General features: G+C 38.5%; 2 protein-coding genes across 2 annotated transcripts in view; both read left to right on the forward strand.

Moving 5' to 3' along the window:
* The first annotated feature begins 1,877 nt into the window (after positions 1-1,877).
* mccc2 (methylcrotonyl-CoA carboxylase subunit 2) lies at positions 1,878-17,837 on the forward strand. Its single transcript, XM_028579056.1, has 17 exons — positions 1,878-2,121; positions 4,235-4,301; positions 5,264-5,348; positions 5,578-5,679; positions 5,964-6,091; positions 7,021-7,133; positions 7,971-8,084; positions 8,372-8,436; positions 9,036-9,135; positions 9,239-9,334; positions 12,011-12,083; positions 12,198-12,274; positions 13,917-13,983; positions 14,375-14,531; positions 15,151-15,265; positions 17,084-17,169; positions 17,362-17,837. The coding sequence occupies exons 1-17, from the start codon at positions 1,990-1,992 to the stop codon at positions 17,477-17,479; spliced, it is 1,695 nt and encodes a 564-aa protein (XP_028434857.1). The 5' UTR covers positions 1,878-1,989; the 3' UTR covers positions 17,480-17,837.
* Positions 17,838-21,890: 4,053 nt separating this feature from the next.
* Positions 21,891-23,635, forward strand: part of tmem8b (transmembrane protein 8B) — a 33,782-nt gene continuing 32,037 nt past the window's right edge. The window contains 1 exon segment of the mRNA XM_028579159.1: positions 21,891-21,975. Coding sequence (XP_028434960.1) covers positions 21,891-21,975 — 85 coding nt within the window.

The raw sequence follows: 23,635 nt of genomic DNA on the forward strand, positions 1-23,635 counted from the left end.
TCTTAAATCAAAACACTTCTTAAAATATGATAAAAAAACAAACAAAAGGAAATAATTACAAATGTGACCAAACAGTCAAGCACCACCTTTCAATTTATTAATACAGAGTGCAACGAACACATTTGAGTCAGTACCAAAAAGGTATTGAGGTTTGCTACCCGCCCTTACTCAAGACATGAGTGGTGATAACCTGTGCAGTGGAATATGTATCAGTTCTAGCTGCAAATCAAGGAAGCTTTGAGACATCTGTATGCTGTACAAAATTGACTAATAAAATACTATAATAAAAAACAATTAGTACATTACATGTCATTTTTCTTTTTTAGTACATGCTGGCATAATGCTTTAAAGTGACCTAGTGGCTTGACCATTTGGATTTTTAACAAATTTAATGAGGAAATGACCCTGTTCTTCCTTTCTTTTTCATCCACCCCATGTGTGCTTTTCCTTCACTCCACTTGCAGTCGACAAAATATGTTATTTGTTTATATATATATATATATATATATATATATATATATATATATACATATATATATTTTACTTTTAAGAGGCTTTTCATGCCTCTACATCTATTCTGTCACTTCACCACTGCGGCAGTGAGAAGGGTTCAAGGGTCACGGCAAAGTAGAGAGAGCTGGATGAGTGAGAGGGTTTAAGTTCGCACAGAGAGTGGAGGATTGTATATTTCCTAAGAAAACAGGAGCAGCCATTTGAGTGGAGGTCATCAACATTTCTATGCATGCCGACAGAATAGGTGGAAGCGTTGGAGGAGAAAGGCCTCTTAAAACTAAATGAACTAAAAGCTCTTGGTTTGAATGCTCTTCAGCCTGTACTCTGCCAAATGTACTCTAGCTCGAATAAAGCACTCAGGTCAGAAGGGATGTTTTTTTTAAGCTTTTAGGCTAACTCTGATTCCCACTTAAAACCACCTTTAGTCACCATTTCTAAACGAGACAAGGCCTTTTCTCTGCACCCGTTTCACTATCATGTTACAGTTCAATAGAAATGTTCTTTACACTTTTTGAGACACTTCATACTGATGCTCAAAACTTCCATCTAAGATGGGTCAAAAAAAGAAACTTAGATGAATTCCTCTGCTTTCAAATCAAGATATCAAGATAATAGCCAATTTAGCTTTTTTTTTCATTTTCTAGATTTTTTTTTGGAGATCAACAAATATATTTTTATATAAATAGCTCACACACACACACACACACGCACACACACAAACACACACACACACACACACACACACACACACACACACACACACACACACACACACACACACACACACACACTATGCACTGATTTTGGGGGTTTAATGCTTGTAAAATCCACATGATGGCAGTATGGATCTGTCTAATGATCTCTTTTTCTCTCACTTGGCATCTTGGTTTGTAGCTTAATTTGAATCATAAACACACTGCAATTTTCAGTTTTAATGTTTTAAAACATCACGTTTTAATTGATTAATGGCGTTATAATTGATGAATTGTGTGAGAAACCACATTTTGCATAGATTAATTAATTAACATTTTTTGAGCAGGGCATGGAGGATGTAGATTACACGGAAGATGTAGACTACATAAGAACTTAGACTTATTGCTGACCATGGGAATAGTGTGTGGACAAAATAACATGAATAAATTAAATCTTAATTCAATGTCCACTTACAAGCTTTTTTGGAACTTTCAGCCATACGTTACTACATAATTCATAGGATGCAGTTGAAAGCTACAGAAAAAGATTGTAAATTGACCTTGAGTTAAGATTATTATGTCAAAGATTTACATTAAAGATTATACTGATAAAAGAGTAGCATATGTTGAGCACATACTGTACTGTATATAAAACACATGTAGACAGTTTGCATAGCAGCAGGTGGCGATATGGAGCTTTACTCGTACTAACCCTAACCACAGAAGAAGATTTAACTGCTAGCTAGGTTAAACATTGCACGTTTAGATAGACGTGAGCATCAAAATGCTTCTACAGACGGTCAGACCGTGGTTGCTTCGTTGCAGGAGCATACCTTTGGCTTGCACACGGTCTTACTACGCCGATAAAGTAGCTCGACTCGGGTCTCAGCCGGATAAACAGTCTTCTGAATTTCAGGTAGGTTAGCCTGTTGCTAACGTCAGCTATTACTCACTGCTAATGTCAACGTTAGCTAACTGTTTAACTACACAACTGACAGACAAATTTAAAACCACGCTTATGTCAGCTAATGTTGCCAAGCATAAAGAATATAGTTTATTCAGTTCCTAAATCACGCAGAGGCTAGTTCTAGCTAGTTTACTGGATACAAGATGTCAACTTCAACACCTTGAGCTGTCATTTTTATGTCAGCCAAGGTCTAACGTCAAGCAGCATTATCATCATCATCATCATAAGTTTGCTTGACAGCTGCATTTCTACTATTTCTACACCATTCTTCCTGCCTTTCCACAGTTAGAAACAGCCTTCAGCTCCACGTGTCATGACAGGTTTGTAAGTTAAACAGAGTCCTGGTCGAGTAGTCCTGCTGGTTAGTTATGCCACCAAGTCGGTTTACTGGAGTGAAATTGTAATTTCCTTGTATGCGTCCTAGTATGGGCGATATGGAGAAAATCAAATATCATCACGATATTTTTGACCAAATACCTCGATATTGATACCGCAACGATATTGTAGTGTTGACTATTGGTGCTTTCACAAAATATTTACACAATGAGATTTTTGATAAATAATCATCAGTAATGTGGATATAATGACTAAGTGGGTAAAGGCAAATAATAGAACATTTACAACAGTCTGGTAAGTTCAGAAAATGACATCACTTTACTGTAATGCAGCCTTTAAAACTAGGAAAAGACAACTAATGCCATATTACGATATTCATAATCTAAGACGATATCTAGTCTCATATCACGATATCGATATAATATCGATAAATTGCCCAGCTCTACATCTTAGCCCCATTTTGTGGCTCTCAAGTAATCATCATTTTCCCAGTTGAAACTTTTCATAGCTGGGATTGTATACATCCCAGGTGGAGGTGTAGATTGCTAGAGTGGCAACCAGCAGAGCTGTGGTACTCGGTGACCAGAGTTAAGAACCTCTGGCTCAAGGTATACAGTATAACTGATGATGAGTTAGAAAAAATTAAATGCATCAACGTAGAGCTGGGCTGTATATCGATATTATATTCATATTGTGATATGAGACTAGATATCGTCTTAGATTTTGGATACCGTAATATGGCATAAGTGTTGTCTTTTCCTGGTTTTAAAGGCTGCATTACAGTAAAGTGATGTCATTTTCTGAACTTTTCTATTATTTACCTTTACACACTTAGTCATTATATCCACATTACTGATGATTATTTATCAAAAATCTCATTGTGTAAATATTTTGTGAAAGCACCAATAGTCAACACTACAATATCGTTGCAGCATCGATATCAAGGTATTTGGTCAAAAATTCTATTTGATTTTCTCCATATCGCCCAGCCCTACATCAATGTGCAAAATCTACCATAAACAACATTTGTTGTTCAACTGTAACTTCTAAAGCTGACCAGTTAGGTACCAGCATTACTTAGCACTTAAACATAATATAACAAATACAGAAACGTATCAGGCCAAGGTAGGAGAAAAGGCAAATAGGATTTACTTTAAAAAGAAATGTTCATAGGTTTTAATGCTGAAGAGTTATAATTGACTAATTCTGATCATAAGATGCATTAGTATACCCGTACATAGTGTCCACATCCAGTAACCAACAACCAATTCATCTTTACTGATGCAACACCAAAAAATTTCACTTGATGGCACCACACACAAATTTTCTTTATATTTCCAGTTTATACAAATGTAAACATGTCAGCTTATACCAATGTAAACATTTCAATTTTTTGATTGCGTCCCACATTAAATCAGTGTTAATGCAGCTATGTTCTTGACATTTTTTTATTTCGTCTTGACAAAAAGGGGGTAGTAAACTTCGCTATTGCAGATGATCTAAGAGCTGACTTTAACAATGTAATTAGCGCCATAATCATTACTTGTCTTCTTTTCTAATTGGGAAATGTCATGATGTTCGCCCACTCATACGATGATTGGGTGTTATTGCAAGCTAAAGGGTGTTCTCAGTTAACAGTCATTAGGTGCTATGTCTGCCACAATCTGTAGAAATTATATAACATGACAAACTAAACTAATGTCTATGTACTCTTCTTGTTTTTCAGGAGAATTATGAGCGAATGCAATTGCTTGTTGATGAACTGAAAAGCCGGACAGAGAAGGTTAAATTGGGTAGGTGTGAGCACATGACGGATACACACTTTGCCAAACTTAAATTCATCACTGTGTTTTCATTCCAACAGTGAGTTAGTTTCCAAGTTCAGGCCATCTGGGTGATGAAAGTGTTGACAAAACACCTTTACTTACCCTTATCTGTTCTAATAAAAATCCCTATAAAAGGGTAAAAACTCTGTTTACACTGTTTGCAAACATTGCCAGTCACACTTTTATTTACAGTCAATATTGATTTCAGTGCTAGTACTCATTTAACTTTGAGTAGAATACTGTGTATAACTATAACTGTTTTAATGTGTAGGGTGTATATAGGTCTGTACATAGTCTATATTCACAAAGTACCACTTCCTGGATTGCTCCAGTGCTGCAGGAAATTCTGCCGGATGCATGTCTTTTTGCCGATGTCCGTTTGCTTCTGCTTTCTTTGTGTTGGAATTTTAAACTCTGGTGGATTTATGAGGACTGTTAACTGCTCCTCAGATCTCTGTATGGTAAATTGAAACAGCTAGCTAGACTATCTGTCCAATCTGAGTTTTCTCTTGCATGGCTAAAACAACTTTTGAGCATACACGTTCCATCAAAACAAGTTCCTTCCTGAGGCTATTTAAAATTCTATGGCTATGCCAATGAACAGAGCACATTTTTCTCCCATCCCGGAATGCTGTGTGGACTAGCCAGACCTTCCTCCGCAGCTCTGTGGAGAAAGGTCTGGCAACACTGCTCAACACTGGACTATCCAAAGTGTTGCCAACTTGTTTGTTAACATTCTGTTTAGGGCTGCAGCTATCGATTCTTTTGAGAGAGAGAGAGAGAGAGAGAGAGAGAGAGAGAGAGAGAGAGGCGCCAGCTCTTTAGAGCTACAAATGTCATTTTGCATCGAGGATTTTTTCTAATCGAATTATTCGAGTTATTCAAGGAATCGTTTCAGCCCTAATTCTGTTTATTTTTGATTTATCCAGGTGGGGGAGAAAAAGCCAGAAGACTTCATACTTCTCGTGGGAAACTCCTGCCTAGGGAGCGTATAGACAGACTGCTGGATCCAGGGTATATCATCTACTTCCGTCTTTGACTCAAAATTGATTGCTGACTCATACCCAGTAGACCAGATGCAAAAGATTTGTAGTGCTCAGGTTTGATGTCATTACACAAACCATGGCGCCAGTAGTTCTAATGTCTGATGCTTTACACACTTCCCAACATCTCAAGTGTAAAATTGTTATTTTAAATTAAAGCATGTATGACATGTTTCTTTTTAACTTTGGTTTTCTTGCAGGACCCCTTTTTTGGAATTCTCTCAGTTTGCAGCATATGAATTGTATGGAAAAGAGGAAGTCCCTGCAGGCGGTATCCTTACTGGGATTGGGCGGGTTTCAGGGTAAGCACCATGAATGAGCAGATATTTCTGCTAAAAACGGACTACAAAATTAAATAGGATTTTAAGCCACTGTCTGTGCCTCTTTAAATGCAGATTAAACATTCTTAACTAGATGCAGAATATTCAAATTGTAAAGTCTATGATAATTACATGGGGTGTTAATTTTATCTTTGTCACTTGTAATTAGCTTTTTGGTTAATTTCCAAAATGAGATTTCCCTTGAGTACTTCAGGTGCACAACTGATTTCAATGTTGTTTTTTATTTATTTATTTTTTTATCATAGGGTGGAATGTGTTATTGTTGCAAATGATGCCACTGTCAAAGGCGGAACATACTTTCCAATTACAGTGAAGAAACACCTTCGGGCACAGGAAATAGCTCAGCAGAACCACTTGCCATGCATTTATTTGGGTGAGTTTTTCTATATTCAAAAGAGTTTGTTAAATCAACAAACCTTTATTTACAAAATGGGGGAGGGGGGGGAAATATACGTTCACTAGCAGAATTGAACATATAAATATGAAAGTCATTCTGGAGAAAAACGGAAATATTGTATATCAGTAACTTTATAAAATGAGCATAATAGAAGTTGTATTTCTTCTGTGATTTATTCAGTAACTTGATCAGCCTGGTCTCCTCTGCAGGATTGTCCAAATTCAAAGGGCCTCGTGTCAGCGTAGACTTGGGACATCCCAGGAGTCCCTCTTTAAGGCTATTTAGGTTTTATCGTATAAGGAAGACTGAGCGTCTGTAATATAGCCAGAGGCCAGATTTTAACGGTCCCATGGCATGAAAATTTCACTTTATGAGGTTTTTTAACATTAATGAGTTCCTTTAGCCTGCCTATGGTCCCCCAGTGGCTAGAAATGGCGAGAGGTGTAAACCAAGCCCTGGGTATCCTGCTCTGCCTTTGAGAAAATGAAAGCTCAGATGGGCCGATCTGGAATCTTACTCCTTATGAGGTCATAAGGAGCAAGGTTACCTCCCCTTTCTCTGCTTTGCCCGCCCAGAGAATTTGGCCTGCCCATTAGAAAGAGAAACATCATGGCTTTTAAACGAGCAAAGTGGCAGTTGGTCAAGGCCACACCCCCAACATCCACCTTGCCCCCTCCTCCTCAGTAGCTACAGACACAGAAATGGCAGATCCTAAGGAAAGCTCATTGTGGGACTGGCTCTAGTGGCTGTAATTCTGCACCAAGGCTGAATTTTGGGAAAGACTTCAGATACAGTATTATGGGGCCACTAAGGCCTATATAAAAGCATCCAAAGAGCACCATGTCATAGGACCTTTTTAATAATAATCGTTGAGTTCTGAATTCTGATGTTCTTTACTCCTTTAGTGGATTCGGGAGGGGCCAATCTTCCCAGGCAGGCCGACGTCTTTCCAGACAGAGATCACTTTGGACGTATTTTCTACAACCAGGCCAGGCTATCTTCAGAGGGAATAGCACAGGTGATGCTTATGTTTGTGTATAACTTCATGGATCAGTTCTTAGAAGTGTACAGGGTTGTCTGAAAAATGATATCAAAGAGGAAATTGATTCATCTGGTTATTAACTGTTTAAGAATAGACATCCTTGTGTTTAAAAACAAAACAAGAAGAAGTCCATTTGTGTGAGAGCTGATAAATGTGATGGGTGCTGTAGAGCAGTCAGGTCTTGCCCTCCCATCTCTCCAGAAGAACCAGGGGTTATAAACATAGCTACATATGTTCTTACAACTTCAACAAACTGAATGCCTATTAATTCTTGCTAATATTGTTTCTCCAAATGATTAAAATCATATATTATTCAAGGCTTTTCCTTCTATGGCATCTGTTCTTGTTTCCTTAAGGTTTTTTTTTTTCGCCAAGCCCTATTACCGCCTGCCACATTTACCACTAGCTTGCTATATTACAAATTACGAGCCCAGTTGCCAGTGCCTAATACATTGTTGTTAATCGCATTGACAATTCATTTCTTTATTGAAAAGGGCCTAGAAGGACAGTGTCATAAAAAAAAGCGTAAAAACAAATACTGAATCTGACTTTCTACTGGTACAATCAAGTGTGAAGCTAAAAAATTGCTTGAAGCCAAGTTCTCCTTGAGCTTGTATTATACTGTCATAGAAATCAGCCATTCATTTCATAGCAGAGCTTTTGTGGCTTGGCTATCTTGAATGCCTGTTGTTAGTATTATGGCGCTTTTCCATTACATGGTACCTGCTCTACTCGCCTCGACTCTACTCGCCTTCGTCGAGCAGGTACCATGTAATAGAAAAACGCCATTAGACTTTTTCTTGACTCTTTCAGATTGCTGTTGTGATGGGCTCCTGTACTGCTGGAGGAGCTTATGTGCCTGCCATGGCAGATGAGAGCATTATTGTGCGGAAGCAAGGAACCATTTTCCTTGGAGGCCCTCCACTGGTAGGACATAATTTTGTTGTTCGATTATATAAGACTAGGATGAAAGTTGGAGCATCAAGTTGGCCGATAATCCTGTTAGTTGATTGGTGACTCATATACCATAAATAGATTTTACCAACAATTTACCAGTTAAGCACAATAAATAACTTGCTAACGGCACATACTTTTTGTTGTATTAATTAATAGCGATCAGGTAGCAGACACTACTTAATGGTGAAAACTACTTCACTCATATTGTGTTAGTTGTTTTTGTTTGCTTTATAGTCTCTGTGCTTTTGTATTTACAGGTCAAAGCTGCCACTGGGGAAGAAGTTTCTGCAGAGGACCTTGGTGGGGCTGATCTTCACTGCAAGTATGCAAGAACAGTATTTTTAATTACATTTCATGCATGGGTTTTTGATCTCATGTTTCTGCTTTTAGAGACGTGTTGTTCGTCAACTGCAACATCATTAAGCTGTTGTCGATAGGAATACTGGGACTGCACCCTAAAATAGATCAACATTCTTGACAAAAGAGGACAAACAATGTGGTACAAATATTTTCCAGTGGGGCCATTTACAAGCTGAATTTCCACAGAGAGAGTAGGTTGAATTGAGAATTGTGTAATGTACGCAGATCACATGCAGATGCAAGACAATTGGAAAGAGTAATAGGGTTTTCTTCAGGTCAAAATGTTTTTGACATGAGAAGACTCCGCTGCGACAAAACGTTCATTTAAATACATTTGTGGTATGGAGTCAGTGTGCAGGCATTACTCTTTTCATCATATTTTTTCACTGTAGGTAGAGCTAATTTTTTTGACACAACTAAATAGTCAGAAAATGTCAGTGGTCCACATTTACAGATTTAAATTAAACACATCACACACTCTTATCAGTGCTATCATTTTTTTAAGTAATGATTTATGTGCTGTAATGTCACAGCGATTGATTTTTTTTTCTTATTTTACAGAAAATCTGGTGTGACAGACCACTATGCGTTAGATGATAACCACGCACTCCATTTAGCAAGAAAGACTGTGAGAAACCTCAACTACAGAAAAAATATTGAGGTCAGTCCTATGATCACAATCATTAACAATTACCTTTTTAATTCTCTAGCATGTTAAGCTGTCTGTGCTTTCTGTTAAAATGGAGTCTGTTATATTTTTTCAGGTCACAACAGAACCTACTGAAGCCCCTCTCTACCCTGCAGATGAACTCTATGGCATAGTTGGGGGTAATTTGAAACGCAACTTTGATGTCAGAGAGGTATTTGTCCAGTTTCCTATACATTGTCTCAAAGGGGCAAGAAAAAGAAGTTAAAGGCTGTAATTAAAATGATGATCAATCACTTTGTTTTTGCTCTCTCTGGCAGGGCTTGTCAGATGGTCTCATTTGGTTTAAAGCCTGTGCCTTTGATTCTTGATGTAGACCCAGGAGCAAGAATTTCTGCTAACTCTAGAGATGTCAAACTGTTGTAGTGTAGAACAGTATTGACAGTCCATTTAGGATACAAGATCAAGTGACTGCTCCCTCTTTACAGGAGTTTTTCAACTGTAATAGGCTTTTCAACACAGGGCATCCTTAAATCACTTACATTAAAATTGTTTATTGTATCAGTTTCTTTTTTTTAAAGTATAAGTCTGGTGATTTTATATGTAATTTGTCTACCAATTTCTAACAACCAAAACCAACAATGAATTGATCCTACTAACAAGTTTCATCTGTGTAGCCAAACCCTGATTTAGCTTATTCATCTGTGCCATAGAGCTCCATTTTTGTCCAAAAGCTATTACAAACAAATCCGTGTGCAACACTGTTGCGCTGGGTAACGTTTTCCTTTGTTACCATGAGCATGGGCATTGTAGTTTATTGAATTGATTGAACATGCACTATCATGCTGTTGTAAATACTCACTATCACCATATCTTTGGCTAAATATAGTCCCAAATAAATACACCTTACCACTCATTCACTCCTGTTTGAGTAACTTTGCTAAAAACTACAGTGCCCAGGGGTCTCATTTATAAACGTGGTGTACGCACAAAACGGGGCTGAAAATGTGCGTACGCCACTTCCCACGCAAAGGTTGTGATTTATAAAAAACAAACTTGACGGGAGACTGTGCGGTCCTCCACGCAAACTCTGACCCATGCGTACGCACATTTTGGAGACAAAATAGGAATTGGCGACACAGATGGTGAGGTGGTGAACTGAAGTCAGACTGCAGAAAGTACATGTGGGAATAACGATTAGGCTACTCTTAATATGTTTAAGTATTAATGCCTCACGCACATTTCTTCACACCATATCATGAAGATTGTACTGAGTGATAATTGAGTGATAATTGTTCCATAAACACCTTCAACTCAAATCTTAAATAGAAATGTATTCTTAATATTTAATCGCCGCTGTCTCACCGTCACATTGTCCGATACGGAGCGCAGGAGGAGGTGATGGACCAGCTGCATGGAATACAGGATATCACCAAATACCCTACCATTAGATAATGGCAGAACACAGTGTAAATAACTAAATATCTGTCTTTAAAATTGTGCATATATCATCAAATGTCAAAGTCTGGAAATACAGCCGTTAAGCTCTCGCGCAATCGTTACGCTCTATGTCCTCGTTATCAGTCCGAACTTTAATACCGTTAGTGACAAAACCTGCATGAAGAAAAGTGTGTTTGCCTATTACACTTTCTTTCGTCTTCAAATTGTATCTCAGGGTGGGGGATACCACTAGTTGATGCTGTGATTTTAGCAAGGTGTTAACAATCACAAATTGTTGTAGGCTAAACATATAAATACTGCAGTGAACCAGTACATAATGCTGCATGATGGCGCTGCTGGCCCTGCAGGAGGACAGCAATGGAAGAATCAGGAGAAAAAGAGACTTCAGGGACCATGACGATGACTGGCTCATATGCCGATTTAAATTCCCTAATATAGCTGTAATAGTAATATAGCTGCGCTCTTGGATCTATGTACTGAATTGGGTCCAGTAGAGAGGGCAACGCGCCGGAACCGTGCCATCCCGGTCCATCCCGGTCCAAATACAGGTCCTTGCCACTCTGGGTGAAACCGGCCGTTTTCAGAGGGAAATGTCAGAAGTGTTTTTTTAAAATAAATATTATATATAATCTTCAACTTCATCACTAAGGCTTGTTTGGATATAATATATAGTTCTGTTAAATCTTATTATATACGTCTGGTATATCAAAGCTGTCCCCGAGTGCCGTAATGCCTGCTGTTTTGGAAGATTTTATTAATAAAGGTAGTTTATAGATCCGGTTTCCCTACACTGTGCGACAACCGGCCGAAATTATAATTCAATTGGCAGCAGTTCCCGAGTATCTGAGAGTTTTTTTTGTTTGTTTGTTTTCTCTGCCAGTCGTCATGATTCTGCATGTTTCAGTGTAACGAAGAACAGCTGCCAGGGTCATTAACATACTGATCAGCATTCACGAGGTGCTTTGCATTGACTATTTATGGTTAAAAATGGGCGTGTACAGGGCGGGATAAGAAGTTGATCCATGTACGCACACTTGTAGTCAATCTGTGATTTAAAAAGGGAACATTGCTTACTTTTTTTTCAGCACACGCCAATTTGGGCTTTTGGGCGTACGTACACTTATAGTAAGGATCCTACGCACAGTTTTATAAATGAGACCCCAGCTGTTTTAGGAAATTACTTAGCCTTTAAAAAAAAAAAAAAAAAAAAAAAAAACTATATTTGTGGTTTGAAAGAAAAAGTTACATCTTCAGTAGGACTGAATGGACTTGTTGACACTAACAAAAATATAGAATATGCTGTAACATGTCAATACACAAGCAAATTGTAAACTTGTAATGTAAGTCTCGTCCATTTTTTTTTCACTAGTCCTGTATTTGACTTTGCATTATTGACTTTAACAACTCTTCTCTATACATTTGATTGCAGGTCATCGCCAGGATTGTAGATGGCAGTAAATTTGATGAGTTCAAGGCTTTCTATGGAGACACACTTGTTACAGGTATGTGAAATGACATTCTTTTCTATTTCTACAACCCAGAGAATTATTTTTTTTTTTTTTTTTAATGGAATCTACCAAACCTTAACATTTGACTCTCCATATATACCTGTTCAGGATTTTCAAGAATATTTGGTTACCCTGTCGGAATCATTGGCAACAACGGAGTCTTGTTTTCAGAGTCTGCGAAAAAGGTAAATAAATATCCTTTGGCCGAAAACGCTAATAGTGAATGTTCTCAAAAGAATAAATATGGATTTTTCAACAGGTTACTCGTGGTACAGCGTCAATCCTATATTATAAATAAACAGGCAACACCTGTGTAAAGTGTACCAAGCTAAGCCAAAGGAGTTAGCATTGTACTGGCAATGTGTTTCTCTAAATTTCAAGGTCTTTAACTTAATACTGAAGCACTTCAGATAGTATTCTCCACAATGTATGCTGCTTACAACACTGACTACCAAAACGTCTCTCTTGAAGTAGTCTTCGTAGGTGGTTTGTACTGACCTTTCAAGATCGAGGCGCAGAGTTTCTCTTGTACGATAAGGCAGTCAAATTGCACTTGTCTGGGCCATCTCAGGAGTACTCTGATGAATGGCATTGTAATAACAGCATTTAGAAACGATGAACAAGGGACAATCATAATTTTCATTTAATATAATTCACTTAATTTGCAAGCCAGTCTGCCGTGAACAGCTGAACTTTACCCAGGCTTTGGAAAGATGAGGAGCTGAATTTGTGATTATAGACTAATATATTTTTCAAAGACATTTTGAATTAGATTACAAGCTTGACCTGAAAAAAAAATGTTTCTGTGAGGTCTCAATATAACCGTATGAGCATTATCTCATCAGTGTAATTGCAGTTGAAAGGGACTGACACAGTGCTTCAGACAGACAGATGTGGAAGAGACATGCTCAGAGAGCATATCCACAAAAAATCAATACAGCACCTGCATTTTTGAGATGCATTTTTGAGACACGCTGTCATCACTTAAGACGTGCCTGGGCTTCTATTATGCTAACTGTTAAATGGTTAAAAGCTTTTCCCCAGGTGTTTGTTAAAAGGAGAGGTAACAGAGAAAAGATTAGATTCCTGTTGTTGTGCACACATTTAGGAAGAGCAAACTGATGGATCATTTTTCACCAACTGACAGTTTCTTATAAGCAGCCGTCTTTCACGCTGTCTCCAACTTCTGTTTACACCTTGCAAGGCAAGGCAGGATGCTTCACTGAAAGAAAGCCAGCGGAGGTAGCTGCCAAAATAAAGAAAACACCTGAGTAATTCACCAATACAAATAAGATGTCTCTGCACAGTGCACTTTTGTGCTTGTTTTCCTGTGCAATAGCTCATGGTAGCTCTGTGTTGTTAAGTGTATTTTTCTGGCAAGGCTGAAGGCCATTCAGCTCCTTCGTATTCAAAGTAAAATCTAACAAGTACAAAGCAAGTGTGTAGCCAGATGACCTCCCTCCCAAGTTGATACATTTCTGATCTTGGCTCCGATGAAGATGATGATGATAAAGGTGAGGCCAATTGCTCAAAGGACACGCACTTCAGGACCGCTTCCTGTGTCAGCACAAACTATGTATGATATGTAAATGGGTATAGCAGCAGCCCAGGCACTAGACTAGTACTTCAGGCAGTTCAGCATGTACACTTTAAATATATATTCTGTTCTGTTGGTGCAGGTTATATTGCCAAGAAAAATACATCATTATCATGCTCATCATCATTTTATTTAAAGGTCATGATAATACATGTCTGTGTTTTTGTGTTTTGTTTTTCTGTTGCAGTGGGAACATACTAGATACACTGAATATTTTGATTCATTTTCAGGGAACGCATTTCATCGAATTGTGCTGCCAGCGAAACATTCCACTTATTTTTCTCCAAAACATAACCGGTCAGTGGAAACTCTTGATATCTGAGGTTTGGGGATTATTGACAGCTGCATTTTTATTTTCTCTTTCTATTACTCCATCACTTGAATTCAGAGTGAAAACAATAACGAAGGGTATTTATTAAGATTTAGGTACTTAAATAACTCACCTAGTGGACCCTGTATTTAATATAAGCTTGTAATCGCACACTGTGAAGTGATATTTGATAAAAGTGAAAATATCACAGTTTACATAATCAGATATGGCATGATGTACGTTTTATTTCACAGTATGCTCTCAGTTTACCTGTTTACCATTGATCGTTTATTTGTAACACACCTGCCCCTTGAGATGAAAACACACAAAGTCAATCCAGTTTGTATTTGCAATCTCTCCTCTGCATCTTTATCTTAGGCTTCATGGTGGGTAGAGAGTATGAAGCAGGAGGAATTGCCAAGGATGGAGCTAAGATGGTAACTGCAGTTGCCTGTGCAAATGTACCCAAGATAACTGTTATCATTGGTGGCTCCTATGGTGCAGGAAACTATGGCATGTGCGGCAGAGCCTACAGGTAAGTTAATGTAAAGTAAAATCGACAGCACCGGTAGCATTACAAATGAACAAAATGGAAGCCTGGCCAAGACCTACAGTATTACATAAATATGAAGACCACTAGCTGCATCTGAATTATTAGTGCATAATTTAAATGTACAACATGTACTGTGCATGCTGTTCAATATGTGTAATAATATGCATCAGATGCACTAGATTCTTTTATTTAGGTGGAAGTGGCCTCTTCTTGACACCCAACACCTGTAAAATGGTTGTTGTGTTGTGTACACACTCATACCTTTCATTGTAATATACTGTAGTAACATTTGCATATATTCTGTAAATAGTTTAGACATAAGCTATTGTCTGATTGGATTTAATTCAACTCTTGTCATCTGTGTCTCATTTAGAAAACAAATGCCAAGCATTATATTGTAAAATTGTTGTGAATTATTTAGTATTCCCTAAGTGGTACTTTTTCTGGCCAAAGCTCTCATAAAAGATGTTTTGCTGTAGTTATCAGACTATTACTAGAGTAGGAGATCTTCATTAATGCTGCAGGTTTCTGTTTTTTGTTGTTGTTGTTCTTATTAGTTGCTTGTCTGTGATTTAGCTGACTATTCTGGCTCTTCTCACAGCCCTCGATTCCTGTACATGTGGCCAAATTCCCGAATCTCTGTAATGGGGGGTGAACAGGCAGCCACTGTCCTGGCCACCATCACCAAGGATCAGAGGGCACGTGAGGGAAAGGAGGTAAAGATTCATATTAATCATCCAGTCGATGCTTCACTGGAAAGGCTTAAATTAGCTTTTGAGGATTTGCTGCCAAAAAACATAAACATATGAAGATTCTTTTCTTGCAGTAATGGTTTGACAAGGCACTTATACAAGGATAAAATTATATCAGCGTTAAGTGTTACTGTGATGGCTTATCTTGAATAGTGCAGTCATCAAGTGGCTGTAATTAAATTGTGTCAGGTATGCTGTTATGGGTGTATTAAGAGTGCTTTAATAGCTTCAGAATGTCATGTCACATCAGTGCCCTGATGGCAACCGTTTCAATCAGTGATGTTTAAGATGGCATTAAAAAGGAAACTAATCATTAGTTCCTTTTTTGTTTATAAATTGAATTGTAGTTTCTCTTTTTACCATCTTTATTCTACTTATATTCACAGTTAAAACCTAAAGAAAAAGTTATAGTTTTGGAGATATAACCAGCAGTTACCATGCAACAAAACAAAAACAAAACAAAGGATTTGCTTGGCAAATACAGCAGCAAGACACTGTTGGCCCGCACCTCTCTCACCCATGTATTTAGATTAGGAGATGGTGGACAAGGGAGGAATTAATGAATTCAACCTCAGTCTCGCTCAAGGTCTTTGCCAACTGACATCCAAACACACACATTTGATCCATGATCCCTTTTAGCTACCACGAACCACAAGCTAATACATAGTGGGTTTATAGGATGGGCATGCTTAGCTCGTCGCCCAAAATCACATTTGATCGGATACATTTATGTATACAACCCACAGTTCAAGACGAGTCGAGGGATTTTGATTTTTAAAAATACTTAAAAATTAAAATTTGTGACCTATATTTTTCATATAACAAGAGATAACTGAATGACACAGGATTAGATTGTGTCTAACATACAGTGTTACCTCAGTTCCTAGTTTATTTAGTCAACCTAGCTAAAACGATTACAGTCTGCAATGCATCAAAACTTCATGATGATTATACTGTACATAGTCTATATCGGCGACCTTTCATTTCTGGTATTGTTCAGGTGCCGCCGGAAATTCAGCCAGATGTCCGTGATCTTCCGCTTTCTTTGTGTTTGCATTCTAAACTCGGTGGATTTATGATGACTATGGTTAACTGCTCCTCAGATCTCTCCAGGGTAAATCGAGCTAGCTAGACTATCTGTCCAATCTGAATTTTCTGTTCCACCAAAACAAGTTCCTTCCCAAGGCTATTTTGCAGCGGCACCGTCATTGAGTCCACCCAAGACAATCGTGATAGGTTTTAAAGAAATGCCAGTTAGGGCTGGGCGATAGGCAGAAAATCAAATATCACGATATTCTTGACCAAATACCTCAATATCGATATTGCGGCGATATTCTAGGGTTGACAATTGGTGCTTTAACAAAATATCTTCACACTTAGATTTTAGATAAATAATCATCAGTAATGTGGACATAATGTCTAAGTGGGGAAAAGGCAAATAATAGAACAGCGAGAATAGTCTGGTAAGTTCAGAACATGACATCACTTTACTGTAATGCAGCCTTTAAAACCAGGAAAAGACAACACTTATGTCACATCACGATATTACGAAATCCAAAATCTAAGACGATATCTAGTCTCATATCACGATATCAAGATAATATTGATATATTGCCCTGCCCTAATGCCAATAAACCGGAGCACGGTTTTCTTCCATCCCGGAATGCTGTGTGGACTGGCAATGCAAGACTATACTGTACATGACTGTTAACATTTTTCCTGCAGTTGAGTTTTGCATACCTATAGCACCAATTCCTCTTTGTTTTAACAATGTATTCACAGTTCACAGCAGAGCAAGAGGCCGCCATGAAGAAACCAATAGTACAGCGGTTTGAAGAGGAAGGCAGTCCATACTTCTCTAGTGCTAGGTGAGCTTTGGTCATGACACATCATTCTGTGTGTGTGTGTGACAAAAATTATTCACCGAATGTAAGCAACATCTTGATTTCTGTATTAAAGTAATTGATGAAAGACCTGCATAAGTACTAGAAGAAGCATCCGATAAGTGAGGTGCATTGCGCCATCTAATGTGGTGTTTTGTTATTTTATTTTTTATACAGACTGTGGGATGATGGGATTATTGATCCTGCTGATACTCGTCTGGTTTTGGGACTGAGCCTCAGTGCAGCACTGAATGCACCAACGAAGAAGACACGTTTTGGAGTGTTCAGGATGTAATGCTTATTTAGCTTGAACAAGTGAAGACTTACCTGTTAGAGTTGGACATATGCAGTCTTTAAACTAGTCTTTGTAGTTTTACTTGTGAGGTGTCACCAGATTATAAGCAACAAACACCGAAAAAAGATGAATCACTTACGTAGAATCACACTACCTGGGATCAGTGGGGACGTGATTGGATGATGTGCTGTTGTTGTGGGATATTTCCACTAATAAGGTGTGCCTTAACTGTTACTTTTCCAGTGTAAATGCAAACTGTACTTCACTGTATTCTTTTCCTCTTTCCCCTCATACTTTGATTGGGTTTTTTAAACCAAATACTGTAAATGATGAATTATAAAAATGTGGAAACATACAAGTTGCTATCTTTTTATTCAGGACCATTACTGCAGTACCTGGTATAGGAATATCAGAGAAAAACAATATTCATAAGGGGGCACTGTTTAGCTATAAATGTTTGACTGGCCACAGTCTAGAGGGTTGGTAGAAGCACACTCAACCTTTTTTCAAGCTAAATGCCTTTGTTATAACACAGTGGTGTTCTGGTATTGACAGAGGAGCTGTTTTGAGGAAAATTAAGCTGAAGATGTCCAAGCTCGGTGCAATTATCTCTGTATGCCCACTTGAGCTCTTGTCCAGAGGCGCTAGTTTATTGTGCATTCTGAGCCAGCCGCCTATTTGCTTTTCATGTTAATAATTGTGCAAATATTGTGTTATAGCAGGCGGCAATAGGATGTAGTCTTATAGATCGCAAAGTACAGGCAGTGTGTACTGAAGCTGAGCCACCGAGGAAGAGTGCTTAACTTTGCCAGCTGGCCACCCTGTTCTTTCCTCCCTCTTTTCCATTTTGTCAATCTATCTCTTTAACTGAACATGCTGCACACAGTTGGTATGCCCACATATTGGTATGGACCATCTGAGTTTACTTTAGCAACAAGTTACATTCTTTTTCCGTAGGACTTTAAGTGGCCAAAGATTAGGTACAGCAGTAGATTTGAATGTCAGCCAGCTGGTTAAAATGCTTAACTTGAAGCCCTTAATGCTCATCTGGGTATGCTTGTGTGGCTGGCACACTGAGGCTGTGGAGAGCCTCACCTTAGGGAGAGCAAAAATAACGTGTGTGTGTGTGCGCCACCCACACATCCTCCACCACCTCCTACCACCAATTTTTAAAACTGGTTCGCTGGTTATGCTTCATCTTCTTCCACCAAATGTCACTGTGGGAGCATTACCAAACACCATGAACCAGTTTTAAAAGTTTAGATTTTATTGAAGGAAGAAAAACTTTCCAGAAATGTTCTAATGACTCAGAAAAGTATTGTCTCATGCCTGTTTGTTTTTTTTCGGTATGTAATAAAAGACAGACTACATAAATGTAGTATAATCAATCGGGTATTTATAACAATGTATGATTTCACTCTAGATTGATGACCTAACTTTTCTCTCTGACCGTGACTGCTCTTAACTGCGGTAATTATCAATCACTGGGTGGCTTCCAGGTCTCTTAACAGAAGGACAAGGCTGTCCTTTTGTCTTGTCAGAATATCTGGCAAGCTTTCGATTTGCTGTCGAGCATTTTGGCTTTGAGGTTGTACAACACTTCACAACCTAGAGGATGACAGCCTTCCCCAGAATACAGGCAATCAGGACAGTTTGCCAGACAGATGCTCTTATAAACAGAAATGTGCAGCCAGTGTGTCCAAACTTGAATGTCTTGGGACCAAAACCCTAAATTTCACATTCAACAGGGTCAAGCGTCAAACCTGGCCCTAACCTTTAGAGAACCACAATACTCGTCCTTTTACAAATCAATTTTGTATCAGAGATATGCATCTTTAAAGTTTCATTGCATTATAGGGATAAATATTGTCTTCAGCAAGAAGGACATTCCAGACACAATGGAGCTGTATTCTAGTTGAGCTGATTATTGCATCACTTAATGGCAAGGCCCGCAATACACGATTGGTTGCTATGCGTGGGTCGTGGTATCCAGGGCATCTGGCAACATTTACAACTTTGAAGAAAACTTCAAAGTAAACTTTTGAGTGCTGCCAGCCATATGCCAGTTATCAACAATATTACAGAGTCCCAGCAAGATTATTTTCTCAGGTATTCTTGCTGTATTGTTTGATATCCTTGTCAAAGTGACAGGAATGTAGTGCTCCACACATCTTACAGGTTCTTTCAGAATCCACCTCATTTCTTCTTGGCCACGAAATGTACTTTCCATAATATTTTTAGATTTTAAATTGGACTACACTTGATGGGATGGGAATTAATAACTGGCTGAAATGGTGTCAACTCTGTACTCTTCCAGTTCGGACAAACGACAAAATACAAACTCTAGGTCTTAAGTATGATTCTTTCAGACCTTCCTGTGGAGGAGGGCAAGATCTTAAAGTATCAACATATTCCTGTCACTCTGCAAAGTGCAAAGCATGTTGCTTTTGTGAGGCTCATTGTGACCGTTTACTGTTCATACATTCATTGTATGTTAAATACAGAGATTATGTTAATTCAGACCATGCTATTCTGTAGTCATTAGTTGCAGCCGTAGTGAAAAAAAAAAACTCCAGGCAGATTGGTAGACTTAACAGTAAACTAATTTACCCCCCAAAACAAGTGTCTTGGGTTAGTTTGAGGTCAGCAAAGTGAAATTCAGCGTAGTTATCATTCTCAACCTCCTAGAAATCTGTTCTTAGTTCAGTACGAACATTTCAGTTTAATGATTCATTTATGACAAATAAATTATACCCAACCTGATTCAGGAGCTCATTCACTCTCTTGACAGATCTGCTTGGACAGCTATGACTCATGTTGAAGTCACCCCACAGCCTAAAAATAATCATGACTGAGGATTTGAGTCAGTCTTAATGTCCAGCTCCTGTAGGGAAATGGATTTTTGTCTGATGCAGACAATTTTCTTCTTTCCCCAGTGAGTCTGCAATAGAGCCAGACCGATATATCGGCGTGCCGATATTAAGCATGTTCCAAACTATCGGTATTGGCATTTATAATGGTCGATAAACAAATATTTAAAAAATTAAATAAAAATGGACGAAACACCCTTCAACCACGTTATGAGTGTTGGCGTTGCATAGTTTGTCCACCAGAGGACACTCTACAACGTCCCTGTGGGCAACACTCTGATTTTTGTTGTTATTGTGTTTTTGTTCAAAGGACTTAGTTTCATGTCTTAAGTTTGTATTTTTATACATTTTATTTATAAGAACTTTAATATATTTTGATGTTCCTCTGTTCTATTGTGACAATAAAACAAACAAGTTTATTTTTAAACTGCATTATCATATTATTTTAGTGAGGATTCCTAAATAACTACAAAATCTGTTTATGTTTTGTTATGTGTTTCTGGATAAAAAAAAAAAAAAATCTGCCAATATATCCGAATATCGGATTTTTAAATCACCAAATATTTGTAGCGATATCCGCCTTAAAAATCCTTTATTGGTCGGGCTCTAGTCTGCAATCACTGCTGAACGTGAGAGAGATGCTTCAAATGAATATGTCAAAGTCCAGGAGATAAATAATGTGTATTAATTGAGGAGGAAAAGATTTGCCAAGATTTGTTTTCAATTTGAATAAAACACAATACCAATCACGCAATCATTTTGATACCCTCTTATTTTCATTTCAGTGCATAGTTAATGTCATTATTGGGCATGGAACAATCAACATTTAGTTTAAATGTGGGGTCAGTTCAACTGTTATTAAACCGTAACAGAAATCCAAATCCAACTGTCAGAATGAATTTGGAAGTGTTGGTGCGGTGTAAAAAGTATTGCACCAATCACAGATACAGGATCATAGGTAACATAATGAAAATACAAAGACACAGCTTACTGATTGCAACGTAATAATTGATAGAACTCCTCTAAACAGAAGTTTTGTTGCAAAGGCAATACACTGCAATGCAGAAGAAGCTGCAAATTCAACGAGACAAACAGTCGTATTTCACAGGACACAGATGAGTCAAGAGGGCTGCACAGGATCAGACCAGGTCAGATGCTTTATACCCCCCCATCCCCCAACTTTCTGTCCCGGCTCCTGGGTGAAGAGGCTGCAGCCTCCGGGGTGAAGCTGCCGCCTCTGTACTCCCCCACTCTGTGCTGTGTGGTGGCCCGGACACCGAAGTGACGATCGAGCCTTGTGGTGCAATGTAGGCTACGTCTACACCGTCCCCAGACTGACGGGGCCGGAGGTCCAATGAAATGAGTCGACATACTGAGGTAGTCAAATCAAAGCCAAAGGGAGGCGCTGTTCCGTCGTCGTCTGAATTACGTCATGCACAAACAGCTGGTCGTTGGCAAAAATCTGAAAAAATGTAGACCAGCACAGCGACTGAGAACTGCACCCGGGCTGTAGCCCTCCACTAAATATTTTGCTTTTAACGATGTGGCAACTGGAGCGTCTGGGCTCAGGATGTAGCCCTCCGAGGCTCCTCTTGCTTGTTTACACCTATCTGTGCGCTCTTGGAGGTGAGTGGTTTCCATTCAGTCAGAGTGTAAGCTTTGATTCACGGGGAGCTGTTCCTTTTGTCGGGGGTGCTGAAATCCTCACAGAGAGCAGCAGCGGCAGCAGCATCGGATCCCGTTTGTGGTTTGAATCTTTTGAGTCTTCTAAACATTCACAGCTGCTGCTTTTAGTCTCAGACACCAAACAAAACCGTTTTCATGAACACAGACTGGCTTCAGTTACGTGACGCATGGGGAAGGTTGCAGCTAATTATGGCACGCAACACATTGACAGATGCTCCTATAGGTTGCACGTTACGATACTGAGGGCTGAATGTGGCCACAAGAAAACCCATCAGGCTGGACGCTTTCATTGTTGTTGCCTTTGGTTGTTTGTTTATTTGTTTGTCTATGTTTTGCTTTGTTAAAGAAGGCAAAGACAAGTTAGGACACGTTGGCATCATAAAAAATATGATCGGATTCAATGTTTAAGTTAAACCTTGTTATTTATAATGTTAATTTAGCCCTAATTGTAAAAATTAACAGATTTACTTAATAATCTTGCAACATTAAAGCAAAAACCTTTGAAATTCTTTAAATTTCGATTCATTTTATTAAACAACGTGACCCAACAAGTTTTTCTCTTTCTGCATATTTATTTCCTTTTAAAAAAGAAAAAAGAAAATCTTATGTAGACAGACATGAAGGGTGTTTTCTCCTGTTTTTTGGTGTCCAACCACCAAGATGTCTTTGCAGCTTCAAGACAGAGGCAACAAAAACCTCAGAGCTCAAATGTGAGACAACAATGAATCCATACCTACAGCACACGCTGTACTGGCTGTGGTCACCAAAGACCTTAAAGGTCTGTCTAAGGATGTTGCAGTCCCCTGACAGACTTGTTGCTGTTTCTCTCCAGTGGTTTTTGTAAATCCCTGGACTTTGTTAAAGTCATGTCCCATTTTACCCATTTTGTGTGGATTACTGGGGTTATTTTTTTAGTATCACAGTGAGGAGGATCACATTGATATTTGACAATTGGGTCATGAATGCAGAATTCAGAGCTTGTTTATTTAAATGTTCATTGTCTCGATGATCAGCTGGAAGTCAGTTTATCCGGTTGGGATAATGTGTTTGACCAAGAGTTGGAATTGATGGTCAGTTTGCGCCAAATTCTGTCTTTTAATCATTGTTCTTACAGATGGTTCTCCTTCTTTTATCTGTCTTTACTCCTACAAAATGATGCTAAAAGAGGAGGAATTTTGAGAAGCAGCCTTTACGCTGTTCCAAAAAATAAGGTTTAAAGACTATCCTGCTAAGCATTCAAGGATAAATCTCTAGTTGAGATGACAAAAAGCAGGATTATGCTTGTATTAAGCCTCTAACGGAGTAAAACAGTGGTTAGGAGGCGCTCATTGAAGATTACTGAATTCTGAACTGTGCTGTAAGAACAACTGTAACTCTGCTGCCTTTATCTTTAAATGTCTATATTTAGCTGGCAAACAAGCAAGCATATTTAAATATTTTTGCGTGTTCCCACCTTCACATTGAGTGCAGTTACAGTGTGTGGCTGCTGGATTGTCACTGAGACAATTCCATTGCAGGTTCTTTTTTTTCACATAGAAGCGGTTTAAAGATAGATTATTAAAGTTGATTATTCTAATTTTCTATAATAATACTGTTGGTT

The sequence above is a fragment of the Perca flavescens genome, chromosome 5, assembly GCF_004354835.1.
Source record: "Perca flavescens isolate YP-PL-M2 chromosome 5, PFLA_1.0, whole genome shotgun sequence".
NCBI classification, from domain to species: domain Eukaryota; kingdom Metazoa; phylum Chordata; class Actinopteri; order Perciformes; family Percidae; genus Perca; species Perca flavescens.

Excerpts from the sequence above, each read along its gene's own strand:
- mccc2 (XM_028579056.1), top strand. The coding sequence starts at position 1,990 with ATGCTTCTACAGACGGTCAGACCGTGGTTGCTTCGTTGCAGGAGCATA. Across the intron at positions 7,134-7,970 it reads CTTCAGAGGGAATAGCACAG|ATTGCTGTTGTGATGGGCTC; the intron begins GTGATGCTTATG and ends TGACTCTTTCAG. Across the intron at positions 14,532-15,150 it reads ATGTGCGGCAGAGCCTACAG|CCCTCGATTCCTGTACATGT; the intron begins GTAAGTTAATGT and ends CTCTTCTCACAG.